At 44.2% G+C, this 14,597-nt stretch overlaps 1 protein-coding gene across 4 annotated transcripts in view; it reads right to left on the bottom strand.

Annotated features, from left to right (window-relative positions):
- The window catches only part of Hipk2 (homeodomain interacting protein kinase 2), a 195,630-nt gene that overhangs the window by 36,188 nt on the left and 144,845 nt on the right, over window positions 1-14,597 (bottom strand). For 2 of the 4 annotated variants that reach the window (XM_013353250.2, XM_005365848.3), the window contains exons 7-9: window positions 11,735-11,897; window positions 6,082-6,208; window positions 5,110-5,231 (exon numbers count right to left, since the gene is read on the bottom strand). In XM_013353250.2, coding sequence (XP_013208704.1) covers window positions 5,110-5,231; window positions 6,082-6,208; window positions 11,735-11,897 — 412 coding nt within the window. Of the gene's footprint in view, window positions 1-5,109; window positions 5,232-6,081; window positions 6,290-11,734; window positions 11,898-14,597 lie in introns of all 4 variants that reach the window. The other 2 variants (XM_005365846.2, XM_013353249.2) reach the window with 1 other exon arrangement.

Here is a 14,597-nt window from a genome sequence, read left to right on the forward strand (position 1 = left end):
TGCTCTTAACCGCTAAGCCATCTCTCCAGCCCCATCTCATAAATTCTTAATGTCAGCTGACAAAATGAAAGAAATGATTCTATGAGTTTATTAATTATAGCTAACTATTTCAAGTCCACTGAGTTCACAGAGGAGAAATGAAAGTTAACTAGTAAAACCATTGTAAATTCAAAATATTTAAGAAGCCATGTGTAGTGGTGCACACCTTTAGTCCCAGGACTCAGGAGGGAGAAACAGCTGGATCTCTGTGAGTTCAAGGCCAGCTTGGACTACATAGCAAGTTCTAGCCCAGCCAGGGTTCACGTTTAAACTCTGTATTTTTTTAATACAAAAAACAAAACAAAACAAAAACCAGTTTCAATGTCAGTTAGGATTTTTACTGCTTAGTGGTCTGGAGTTCATTTCCAATTCCATGAAAAACACGAGCTTTGACTAATGTCATTAGAAATGTATCTTGATATCTTGATAAGGTGATCTTTTTTTCTCCCCTATTTCCTTGAATTTTACCTCAAAGCCTTAAGGGAAAAGGCAATTTTTTTCTTAACCTTTTTCATTGGCTGTGAAAATGATGCTTACAAATACAACCAGCTCATTTAGATGACATTACATCATGTATCTATAATTTATTATGACTACTACAAAGAAAAGAACTAATATTTCTTTTAAAAATTATTACTGTTATTGTGTGTATATGACATGAGAGTGCATACATGCATTCGGAGGTTCTGGAGACAACCTTTGGGAGTCAGTTCTTGGTTTTCTCCTCCTATTTTGCGATTCAGGACTTGAATTTGGTCATCAGGCCTTCAAGGCAAGCACTTTTAACTGCTGAGCTATATTGCTGCCCCCTCTTCGTTTTTGAGACAGGATCTTGCTATGCATCCCATACAGCACCTGAGCTCAGGACCCTCCTTGTCTCAGTCTTCCAAGTGCAGGAATTATGGACGCACACCACTGTGCCTGGCTGGAGCTAATATTTCTTGATCTGTACTGTGTGCCAGTGTTTAGTCATAAATGGATTTTTGAACTTAATATTGGTCCTATGAGGTAAGAACTACTGTTTATTTCCATCTCTTAGGTGGGTAGACTGAGACTGAGAGGTTAAATGACTTGCTTAGAAAATATGGCAAATTATTTCTTCTTTTCTCTGAACCCAACATGACAGGGAAGAAATAAAATACATAGATCCATAGACGCAAGGAGACTGGAGGACAGATAATAACAGTTAAGACTGTAGAGGTGTAACAACACATGGCCAATTGCCAAGAAAGTTAGCATACTGAATTATTCTAAGGTAAATCTGCATGTGAAGCTTGGCTAGATTCCTGCTGCAGGTGTCTGCGGCCCAGACACTGCAGGGAAAAGAGCTCCAGGTATGACTTGAAGGTAAGGGTCTGCCAGTGGGAATGCTGGGCTTGCTTTTATCGCTCCGCAGGGAAGGCCGCACTGAGCAGTCCATCCTTGGTCAGCTTTCTCAGCGTGCTGAGCAGTTCAATGTTTCCGTCTCGGCCACGCACAGACAGCTAAGGCAGCCTTTAGAAAGCATCTAACGTGAAGCCATCACGGCCAAAATAAAATGGAACTCACATGAAACAAAAGCAATGTAGGAAACAGAAAAAAATTCCAAAGGTCTATAATTGTTTATAATTAATATCCTCAGAGTTTAAAAACTGTGCATCTTTCTTCATATAGATATGCATGTATGGAGCAAGATAAGGTGCTCCCAGAAATGAGAAAAATGGCAACAGAAACAGAGAAGTCAAAAAAATTCAAACAAATGAAATTCCTCAGAAAATAGACACCCCCCCCGCACACACATACACCACACCCACACCATACCCACCACACACTCCCACACCCCACACACACCATACACATCCCCATACCACACCACACACACCACACTCCCACATACCACACCACACAACACACACACACACACACCACACACATACCAAACACCCACACCACACACTCCCACATACCACAACCCCCCATACACACCACACTACACACATGCACGCACACACGAGGGAAAGAGAAGAAATACTAATCTATTTAGAAGTATAAACATCCAGGCTGGCGAGAAAGGTGGCTCAGTGGGCGAAATGTTTCCCTTAAAGTGTGAGGACCAGAGTTTTGGTACCCAGCATCCATGTGAATGCCAGGTAGGAATGATGGCCCATATGCAATCCCTGTGCTTGGGAGGCGAAGATAGGATTTGTCCAGCAAACTATAAAGCTAGACTACACTGGTCAGAGAGGTCTAATTCACATGAGAGACCCTTCTTCAATATATAATAGAATCCAGGACCACCTGGCCAAGGGTAGCAGTATCCATAATGGGCTGGGCCCTTCCCCATCAATCATTAACTAAAAAATGTCCTACAGGCTTGCCTACAGCCTGATTTTAGGGAGGCATTTTCTGTTCCTTCCTCTCAGATGACTCTAGTTTGTATCAACTTGACATAAAACTAGCCAGTACTTATGTGTCCACCCATCACTAATATATATGGATCAACACACCCACACATCATACACACACAAAAATAGAAGTACCAACATCCATGTAATAAGAATTTTGCAAAGAGAAAACAGAAAATATTGTTAAAGAAGAAACAACAACAAGAACAAAACTCAGAGTCAAGGCGAATAGGGAAGTCCAGGAGGACAAAGCATGGGAAAACAACAGGAAAACACGAAGTTGTAAGTCTTGAGACCTCTGTGGACAAGGACTGTATAAAAGGTTTCATAGAGACAAATAATACACTGAACTCAGTATGTTCAACCTAAACACGCCAAACACAGAAACCTCTTACAGCTCTAAAATGATCTGAGACTCAACAATAAGGTAACCCAGTGGGAAAATGAGACAGGCCATACAAGGAAGGAAATGTGGTGTATTATGAAGCTCATCAAGGGCGATGTTTTAAGATCGATAACTATACAAACAGTATGAAGTAGTTGAATCACAAATTATTTTGGAAGAATGGCAGAATGAAAGAATGAGGAAGAGAGACTGATGGCAGCAGGATGGGTTGGGGAGCTAAGGTTTTATTATACAAATAGAAGTCAGCTTAGAATAAAATCTAGAAATATCAAATGAAAAACACTATAGAAATGTTACTTATATAGATTTACATAATGAATGGTCAAGTTAAAGGTTGTTTTGGGATAGGAGAAATTAAAGGTGGGATAGAGAAAGGACTATATTTTCTTTTAGTAAAATGTGTGCTGTCATATAAGTTAAAAAATTATGTACCTGTATTATTTTGAAAAAGGATGAAATTTCAATGTCAAAACTCACATCCTCAAAGACAGCCAGCAAGTGGTGCACCTGGTGTGTGCACACAGATGACCTAATTCCCATGATCTCAGTCAGTACCTAAACGTACTCTATGGAGAACACAAACACAATGGCCTTATTTGGAATCTGGTGTGGGTGTTACCTCCACGAAGGTGGCATGAACAAACCTACTTATCTGTTAGCAGCTTCAGTGCCAAGTGAGGTAGAAGTAGATAGCAAGACAATTGCTGCAAAGACTGGCTGCTGAAAATGCCACCATTTAGAGTGAGAAGCACTGGGTTTCGGTAGAGTGGATAGTTTATAAAGAAGTCACCTGTCCTCAGGGAAATACAGGGACCTTGGCCATATGACTCAATTGGCCAAGAATACAAAAACCTCCTCATGGAAAGTGGAGTCTAGAAGGATCTGTCATTTCTGAATTTCTGACTTGCTCTTGTTAGTGAGAAGGAGTTCTGGATCCTGCTCCTTGAAGAAAGGACTGAGTATAATGTGACCTCAGGCAGCTGTACCACCGTCTTTTCACTTTGACCTGCTCCCTCACAGTTTCTCTTGTAGCCAGCATGCACTCCCTACCAGATATCAAGACACAGATGTTATGGTGAAGACTGGATGTTTAGAGGCCAATGGACTACAAGAGAGCCAAGAACAGACCTATGCAATCGACTATCTATAAACTATTTTCTATATAGAAATCACTTCTATAAACAAACCATTTGGGAAGCTACCTTATTTAAAAGTAAAGTTGACACTAACAGGTCAAGGCACCCTAGACAGGAAGTGGTCTAAGACAGTAGGAAAATATGGACATTCGTGTTGTGTCTAGAGTGTGTCCTGGTTCTGACATCTTGCTGTTGTGTAATGCTTCTGTTCTGAGACAGGGTCTCACTGTGTAGTGTAGGATGGCCTAGACTCACTATGTAGTCTAGCATGGCCTTGAACTCACAAGTCTCCTGCCTCAGCCAGCGGAGTACTGGTAGGACAGACATGTGCCACCCTGCCTAGCTGCTGTATGGCTCTGAGCAAATCCCTGTTTCAGTTTCCTTACTTGTCCCAAGCAGAGATAGGTATCTTTCTGTATTGTGGGATTAAAGAAATTAACTGTAAAGTGCGTGGCATTAAAAACAGTACAACTGTATCAGAGTTCGAGTGTCTTTCAGGACTGACTTCTGGTATTGTACCAGCACTGTTACTATAAACTCGTTACATATTTTCCATCATTTTTCATCTTTGTGATCTCATTCCACAGTTTCTGGTATTGCACCAGCACTGTTACTATAAACTCGTTACATATTTCCCATCATTTTTCATCTTTGTGATCTCATTCCACAGTTAGAACACCTTTATGGATTGAAAGGAAGGTTCCAGCAAATAGCTTCTGCAAGTCGCCTTTTTTTTTTTTTTCAGCTCTAAAAATGAAGGGATAATCTCCAGGGCTTTGACTATAAGAACTACTTCTATTTTACAAGAAAGAAATTGGAGGCAAAGAGATGTTAACTGACTTGCCTTAGGTCACTGAGAATTACTAGCAGATTTAGGATTAAAACCCAGGTCTTCTTGATGATTTGCTTTACAAAGGTAAAATACTAATTTCCCTAGACTCTCTGTATCTAAATCTCTTCTTGGAATTGTCACTAGATACTTAGGGAGGTAATTCACTCAGGGACCATTTAGAATATTACTGACATATTCTACTGCCTGGGAGCTCCTACCTCATTACCAGGGAGGGAGTCAGTAGAGATACATGTCTTTTGGAAAAGCATTGACATGGACAATGGGAATATGAGCAATACAGAAGAGAATTACCTGAGCAAGCAGACCTGGTTGAATCTGAAGAGGCTGAGCTCCTGGAGCTTGAGTAACGATGGGAACAGCATTTTCCATCCGCACTGAGTAGCCAGCATGCTTGGAGGGAGAGGCCTGCAGGCCTGTTTAGTACATGGGTGAGGGACAGGAGGGAGGTGAATGACTCAAGGATGAAGAGACCCCTCCTAGCCACTGAGTTAGCTTTAATGCTCAGCTATGGGATACTTTCCTTTTAGCTGCTAACTTAAAGTAGTCTCCTACTCCCCACAAACACACCTCTCCAAAGTTAAACTATGTGAGGTTCAAAACAGGACAGATACGACGATAAGTCACAAGAGGAAAGAAACGGCTGAGTGTCACAGCAAAGAACATGGGGACAGCGGCGGGCTCTCTCTGGACTGTACAGATGGAACCCGAGCACCGGTGTACATGCTCACATGGGCGCTTTGCAGAACTCTATCCTTGAGCTTTCCGTGTGAAGTATGATGAGGTACACAGTCATCTCTAACTCCTTAACGTCCACAGGAAAGGAGCTCTGGGATCGAGGCCAAAGGGGAGGAGGCCCAGGGAGGCACTTTTCAGACAAATTTCTATTCTCCACATGAAGTGGGCCTGCTGGCTGTCAGAGACTGGCAATTTTCTACAGATAACGTTCAGAGAGCATTTCACGCAAGGAAAGCTGGAGCTGACATCAGCATAACAATGGAACCAGACAATGCGCCTCTTTACAGGCAGCTGGCGAGGGCCACAGCTTCTGGCAGGTGCTGAGAACAACAACCAATGGACTTGGTGCTGGAGCGCAAGGCGCATTGTTTCTAGGCTGGCAGCACTGGGAGAGCAGCCTCCACGGTCAGTGATACTAGCGTTCCTGTGAACGGAAGCAGGAGGGCTTTCTCCCTGACAGTGGGCATGCCAGGAAGCAGTAGGGTGAGAACCCTAGAGGTGGTCCTGCAAGAACCAGGTCGGCCTTACCTTGGAAGCCAGGGGGACACACGATGAGAGCTTGCTGGAAGGGGTCTGGCCGGGCACAAATCTGGGCTGTTCCCGTCTGCAGGGGCATGCTCCGCTGGGCCACTGCGGCCATGGATGCCGCTGAGGGCTGGTAGAGTGTAGATTGGTAGTTTAGTATGGAGACTTCGGGATTGGCTAAGGAAAGAGTGGCACTGGTGGAGGTGGGAGCCTAAAGGAATGATGGGGATTAAACAAAAATAAACAAAAATAAAAAATGAGGGAGGTGGTAGGTTGGGAGACACAAATCTAAATCAAATAAATGAATTTAAAGGAGAGCTAACCTAAATCAAGAGCAAAAAAGCAAAAAGAAGGGCAGGACTCCAGCTGAATGCCTCAGAGGAAGGCAGGCACCTGCATTCTCACATTTGTGAGACCCACACAGCTCACTACTGAAAAGCTAACTTAGTCTAGAAAACTTTTGCTTGAGGGTCTGGGGATGTAGGTCAGTTAGTAGAGTGCTAGTCTAGCATGCATGAAACCCTGGGTTCAATGCCTAACACTGCATAAAAACAGCTATGGCAATCTTGTATCTATTTTGCAATCTCTGCACTCAAGAGGCTGAGGCAGAAGGATCAGAAGCTTAAGGTTATCTCAATACTACGGTACTCACTTTGAGGCTAGCTTGGGCTATATAAGCTCCTAATCACTCCTCCCCACCAGGGGAAAAAATAAACAATAAAAAAATAAAAACATTGTTTAATTAAAGTCTGCTTCATCCCAGAAGGCCAGGTTTGGGTTGAGAGCCTTTGTGTTCCTTGGATTCTACAGTGGAATATGATATAGGGAGGGTGGGAAAAGCTGAGCCTGTCTTTCTTCTCCTTGTCGCAGCGAGGCTCCACCTTTGCTCATTCTCTTCCCCTTGGCTCCAGGTAGTCTATACTTGGGAGGACAAACAGGGTCCTGGATAAACAGGTCTCAGGACAGAAACCCACGCACCAGAAGGGAAGCCCAGGCAGAGTCCTGGAAGGAGATTCTTGCTCGCAAACTAAAGATAGTGCTGCCTGAAGCTACCCTTGGCCTGCTGTAGGATACAGCTACTGTAGAAGCAGCATATGGCAAACATCTGGATCTATCTTTGGAAACAGAACTTCCAACAGAAACAAAGCTGTAGAAGGAAAGCAAACTCTCTGTTGGGAATGCTTATATTCTCTCCTTAGCAAAGAGAGGCAGAGGTTAGCAATGGCTTCAGACTGAACATGGTCTAGGAGCTGTGCTGTAGAAGCGAGGTTCTCAACCTGTGAGTCACGATCCCTTTGGGGGTCACATATCAGATAGCCTGCATATCAGATATTTATATTGCAATTCCTAACACTAGCAAAATTACAGTTATGAAGTAGCAACAAAATAATTTTATGGTTGGGAGTTCCTGTTACAACATGAGAAACTGTATTAAAGGGTCAAAGCATTAGGAAGGTTGAAAACCACTGCTCTAGAGACTGTAAGAGCTATGGGATAAGGAGGAGGTGGACTGTGAGTAAATACTGGACACACATGTAAAGAGAATTTCAAGAGAAGGTCAAATTTCATAAAAAGGTCAAAGTCTTGTTTTCCTTTTTTTATTTTGTGGTGCTGGGGAAATCAAACAAACCCAGAGCCCTGACTGCTCTAGGCAAGTCTACTACCGAGCTACATCTTTAGCCCTGCACAATTTGTTATGCTTAAATTTTGTGCTGAATTTTAGTACAAGATAATAAACTTATTTGAAAATGATTACAAACTCCTATGATACACTTAATTAGATCTTGAGCTGCATATTTTAACTGTGTATGCAGGCTCAGCATTCCACGCCATGCCTCCTGGAAGTATGGGGGGACGCAGTGCACACGTAGGAGCCAGTTTCTAAGTACTGACGACATAACACTCATCTGCAGTCTTTCCCACACCATCATTTTCCCTGGCTGCTCAGGCCCTGAAGGTCCCCTGCTTGAGGCCATGGCACTAATGTCTCCCCATTTGACTGCATTGTCCCAGCCTCCAATCAGTCACTGTTCTGATGCCTCTGCTTTCCAAATATCCCTAGGGCCACTGGCTTTGCTCATTTGTTCTCTGGTGCCCACCTCGGACCTTTAAGTGCCTGATTAGTGACAGCTTGCCCTCTACTTCTCTTTTAATTCTTGGGCACAGGATCATTCTCTCTCTTTTAATTTTAAAAATTGTATGGGTGTATTGCATATATATATCTGTGTACCATGTGTGTGCCTAGTGTCCACAGAGCCAGAAAAGGGCACTGTGGATCCTGAAACTGGTGTTACAGATGATTATGAGACACAATGTAGGTCTAGGAATTGAACCCAGGTCATCTGAAAGAGGCCATCTCTCTAGCCTTGGATCATTCTCTCTTAAAGACCACTTTGCACATCAGCACCCTGTTCTGCTCATAAATTCCAGCAGTGGCCTCATGAATGTGGTGTACGCATCTTGGCTCAGTACTTTTTCCTTTCTATAGACCCTCAGTTATCTTCCTTGATAAATGTCATCTACCCTTTTCTTTGGGACAGATTAATCTACTTGCTGTTTTCTTAGCTTTCTATGAGCATAGACTATTCATCTCATAGGAATCCTCTGAAAAAACTCAGAGAGAACTCTTAGCCTTTGTGCTTTAGGGCCAGCCTGGGTATGAGGGCTTCAAATTGGAGCCTTCCCTGATGGTGCACGTGTACAGAAATCTGTGGTTGTGTGGCTCAACTTCCACCACAATGTGCTGGGCAGTATAGTCAGCATCCTGACAGATGCCTACATGGGGGAAGGGCCTGGGCTCTACTGTGGTCCTCTGCTTGCCTGCCTTACATGGCCTTCATGTGTGTAGCCTGGATCTGGACCTCTTTTAGCTCAAGTTTCACCATGGAGATGATGAGCTCTTTGTAGACTCAAGGAAAGAAAAGTGAAACGCAGATCCTGACAGGACCACCAGGCCCCAGTGTGAGCAGCAGCAGCTGACAGTTTCCCTCAGTTTCCAGTGCTGCTATGGATCAGCTGGTGGAAGTGTGTGTGAAGGTGAGAGACTTTTACTCTGTCCTCCGGGGTTCTGACAGGGCGATCGCACCTGTCTGTGAGAGGCAGAGAGGACTGCTGAGAGCTATCCTGGCTAACAAAGACAAATGAGAAGACAAGGCAAGTTCACTGGCAACCTATGTTGCAAAGATGGGCCAAGTGATTCTAGATGTTTAAACATCTTACAGTTTGACATCTGTAAGACCAGGATGTGAGTCTAACCTGTAAGCCCAGTTGAAATTCTTGGGAGAAGGATATGCCCTAAAATGAGATACCTTGGAAAAGTTAGTAAAGTGGCTGAGCCTATGGATTAAGCCAATAACACCCAGGGGAGGTCTTTCCCTTCAATATGTTATTAACAGTTTTGTTTTATGTTTTTTTTGAGACAAGGTTTCTCTGTATATCCCTAGCTGTCCTGGAACTTGCTCTGTAGACCAGGCTGGCCTCAAACTCAGAGATCCGCCTGTTTCTGCATCCTGAGTATACATCACCACCTGGCTACTAACAGTTTTTCAATGTACATAAAAATTATGGCAGACTGAGCACTTGGAAAAGATCCTATATATCTGCTGGATATATGTTAAGAGCAACACAGAACTAGTTCCATGTCCTTCCACTAAAACAGAACTGTAGATGTATTTTCTTGTTTCTAAACTTCTGAATGTTTAGAATGAGTAGAAAAACTCCAAGGAGCTCAGAGAAGGAACACAGCACTGGGTCACTAATGAAAAAAGAAGTCTTGTTGGACTTAGAGAGTGATACCATCTAGAAAAGTATCTGGGGACCTCCAAAGGATTCATCAGCGCATGTGTTTCAAGAGTGTATGATACAGACTGCTGGTGTCAAAGGCCAAACCTATCTCATATGTACCAGCAGGCAGCCTTAGGAAGAGGACTAATTGCCTTGTGCCTCCGTTTCTGCCTCTAAACTGCCAATGATAATACCTATTCCACATGAATGCTGGGAAGACTGAATGATGCCATGCTGAAGAAAGTCTGACACAATAAATGTTTACTGTCAGTAACATTATCAGGGGAGGGAAAGCATGCCTTAGAGGTTAAATCTGGGTTATAATGGGAAGAACTTGCTTTTCTGACAACAATTCAAAGCTCAGATGATGGAGAGTTTGTTCTCAGGATCATGCTTTTGTAGGGCAGCATTTCATTTCCCCAGTGCTCAAGCCACCACCATTACACTAAGTTAACAGCCTTTTCTACTTTAGTCCAACCTGGCCAGCTTTGTGGGTCTCAGAGCCATGGAAAACAGAGGTGTTCTTATTTGGGACCTGCCTTTGTGTTTTTCAGTTTTGGTGATATTCTTTGGAATGGGTATGGGTGTCCTAGCACAGGAAACATGGAGGTGACCTTTTCTGATATGGTCAGGGATCTCCAGTCTGAAGCCTATGAATATATCCACAGAAAGGCTGGTGGGGCAGGGGGATTCACATGACCCCTGACACATGATCAGAGGGGTTCCCTTTCCCATGAGCCTTCTTAGATCCTTTGGTAATGGAAGGAAGAGACAGATGGGGACGGAGGATTTGAGGTTAGGGAGTTAGAATCAAGAGTCTACTAAGGAGACTTATGGGAAAAGCAAGCCTCAGGGTAATGAAGAAAACCTCAGTGACCACTGGTTGAGAAGCCCTAGATGTAAAAAAAGCCTTAACCTCAAGGCTGTCAGGAAAATGAGCTCTTCACTCTACAGACAGCGCCAAAAACACTGTCGGCCTCCAGGGGGCAGCAGATTCCAGACGGCACTGAGTCTGAGCAGAGGAAGTGCTAGAAACTGGAAGTCAAGCTAAGAGGAACAGCATGGTGAAAGGGAACAGGGCTGATCAGGGGTCAGGGACTCATCAGTGACAGGACCTGCCAACTAAAAGTAGACACACAGGTGGTGGCATTCACACATTAGCTTTACGTATTTATTTCTCTTCTCTGAAGGTGTGCGTATGTGCTGTGCACAAGAGACAACAACACACAGGAACACCATCATCATTACAGGTTGATACTAAGACTGAAATGTCTGAGAATACTTCTTTGGGGAACTCATGAGATTGGAAGATGGGAGTAACAGTTCAAGTCTCAGATTCTGGAGGCGGGTGAATTAGGGTGGAGAGAGTCTTCATTCGGTACCTATTTCCTGAGCCTCACCTGTATTTCAAACATTCTATGTTGCTGAGTCTTCCAACCTACAGAAGGTCAGGGATCTGTGTGAAGGAAACCTCAACTTCCTGTATCCCTTGGGTAATGCTAGGATTCTGGTGACAGACCCAAGAGCTGGCTTTTCTATGGCTTAGAGAATGGACAGGTTTTACTGCTGCTGAATAAAGACCATATGGACACAGGGGTGTGGGGAGGGACTCATGCTGGTGTTAGAACTTTTTAGCAGGCTCCATTTCCACCTCAGCTCAGAGGAAAACGGGAAAAGGTACCATCTCAGGAAGCAGGAGTCAGAACAGAGAGCCCTGTGACCTCTTAAAAAACTAACCAAGGAAGCAAGTACTTCAGCTTACAGACCTTAAAGGATAGCACTGGGAAAGCTGCCCGGGTCTGGTAGGGAAAACCTGAGTCCTGATGCCCATAGTGACAGCCCTGCCCACCTTCCCCTGGTGTCTGCCACTCACCTGGTTGTGGACAGTGGTCAGCTGGTTGTTAAAGGTCATGGTCAAGTTGGTGGATGTGCTGGGGGCCACGTGTGTGATGAATGGTGTTTTGCTCTGGTTCACTGTGTCATACATATTCACCCGGCGCTTGCAAATCTCCATGTTTTGGAAACAAGATTTGACACTGTTTATGCAAAAGTAGAGGCAGAGATGAGGGACAAGAAAGAGGGTGAGATGGGGTAAATTGAGGGAAAGGAGAGAAAACAGTGAGAAAAGGAGAGAATGGTTAATCCAGCAAAACAAAGCAACGCTGTAGCTTTCTTTGGCTTCAAAATCCTGGCCTTCTCAATGTCTGCCCATGGAACTGTCAGCACTGTGTGAGAGAAGTCCCCACTGTCTTGTTGCCCTTCCCCCATCCTGGATGGGCAGGTTCCCCATATCACAGACATGCTGCATTTTATCTTCCTCCGTTACTTTTCCACCTCCAACTGCACTGCTCATCCTCAGTGTCCTTCTCATTCAACAAGATGACTCTCCAACCAAGGATATCAAGGAGCTGCTACAACCTACTTCCACCTTCCTTAGAGCCAACTTGTCTACCCCCAAATCACGCCCCCCTCCCACTCTAGCGACCCTGGGCTACTAGCACCATCTAGAGGTCAGCCAAGTAATTCTCCCACCCAGGGTCATGAATTTAGGCAGCTGGTTGGCTTCACTGGAACCTGCCAAGCAATGAAAATAATGATTACTAATTTTCACTGAGAGCAGTGGTATGTGTTGCAATCTCCATTTTAGTCTTACACCACCCACAAGACAGAATTATGATCATTGTCTCAATTTTATAAGTAAAGCCATATGTTTAGGACAGATAATTTGCCTGAAAGAGAATTACTAACTAGCAATTCACTCCTACCTCCACCTCTCCCTCACATACACATTCCTAACTTCTTTAATCCTTCCTTTCGTCTCTGTGTGTAATTCTTGTCTAGTTTCATGAAGTAGAACTCTTTCCCCCTTTTCTTCCTTCATTGTCTTGGTGAATCAAAACCAAACCCCTAATTACAAAGTATTAAAGCAGTGTAGGCACAAGTGTAAAGGCCGCTGGTGGCCTTGGCCCTTCCGGCTCCTGAACACCTACCGTGTCCTGCTCCATACTCTGCTCCTAACACACTGCCTCTTCTGTTAGCTTCACCTTCCTCAAGGGCTAATGCTCAGGATAAAGCCGCATTTAATCTACAATTTAAAATGTCTATTGCAATAATTGAATATAAACTACGGGTCTGTTCTATTTTGGACTAAACAGGTATTTGTAGGCTACCCCAGAATATGCTTTTTAAGAAAGATACCTCCCAAATTTCAGAAACTGAACATGCACATGACCTAGAGATTGCTACTTCTTTCTAAGTTAATGACCATCACACTGGCTGCTCGATACACAATGCATAGTAAACAAACAAACCGAAGGTCCTAGAGAGAAGAGAAACCATATTCACTGGTAAACAATACCATGCCCACCACAGCCTCTGGTTCACACCTCGAGTACTGCTGAGCGCTTTCATCCTGAGCAAAGACAATGAAATCATGCTGCATGCATTCTTTTTGGAACACATTTAAAGCACTCAGTGATTTTGTGATGGCTCAAGGCTTGTCTCCAGACTAGAGTTTCCCCGCTGCAATGGGTTGATCTTGACTGTTAGGATGAGACGAGTACTTCTACTTTGGGTTAGTTTACAAGAAGACTGGCTTTAGCCATGTGCACACTAGAACCTGGCTGGAGAGAGACGAGTGCTTTCGCTTTCACCTGCAAAACTTTATGTTAGAGCAGCTTAGGCCCAGCCCCAAGGGTCCACAGGCCTGCAAGCTTGTTCTTCATGGTCTTCTAAGAACCCACAAAGAGTCAACCCACTCTCACATAGGCCTGTGAGATGGAAAGACAGGATGGCCTGTCTTTCTTTTTCAGGCTGACCTTCCAAGTTCTAAATTGTCAAGGCTCCTTAGTGAAACTCTATGGATGCTTCCTTACTGAACACAAAGAAAAGGGACCTGCTCATCTAAGCCCCAAGTTTTTTGGGGTGACTGTTTCACTGGCTTAAGATGGCCAATAGGAGCTCTCTGAGGCATCCGCCTCCCTGATCCCCCACTTCACTGTTTCTCCATTATTTAGCTTTATTCCTAAAGATAGAACGCTGGCTTTGTGGGATAGACTGAGACTTCCTTACCTGCCTCCTGCTATTGAGAAATGGCACAGGTGTTATAATTTGGAAGGGCTGGGTGCAGGGTCCTTCTTTACACTGGAACTTGGCTGTTCCAAGCGTGCCCTGAATTAGAGATATTGTCTGGGTCTTGCAGTGCAAGTTGACTTCCTTCACTGACTGCTATGGAAAAGAATTGACATAGAAGACACACTTCAGGAGGCTGCAGCCCACTTGTCAGGCTAGGAAAGGTTGGGTCCAGCCTGGAGACTCAGTCCACTCTAATTTTGGTCATAGTACTGCTGACTATGGTCTGAGAACATCTTCTCTCAGCAGTCCTCGGGACCTGTAGGAACCGCCCCTTTCGGGAGCACACTACTTTCCCAGCAGAAATGCAAGGATGGGAATCTATGCTTTCATGCCCCAGGCACCTCAGGGTTCAGGCTGAGGTGATATAACCCATTTCCCATCCACAAAAGACCTCCTTGCTCTCTTTCTCATTCACAGAGAACTGAGCCACCAGAGTGGTCTCCACTCCAAGCTATTTTTTTACCACCCAGGAATACTTCAGTGGCCACACAGATGACCTGTCAAACACCTACACTTCCTGCCTCAGGACCTTGTTTTCAACCTCACCACTCCCTCTTTGGGCCCTCAGACTGGACTATTAAGTCTCAAGAGCAAGCATCCTG

This window comes from Microtus ochrogaster, unplaced genomic scaffold (genome assembly GCF_000317375.1).
Source record: "Microtus ochrogaster isolate Prairie Vole_2 unplaced genomic scaffold, MicOch1.0 UNK4, whole genome shotgun sequence".
In the NCBI taxonomy this organism is placed as follows: Eukaryota; Metazoa; Chordata; class Mammalia; order Rodentia; family Cricetidae; genus Microtus; species Microtus ochrogaster.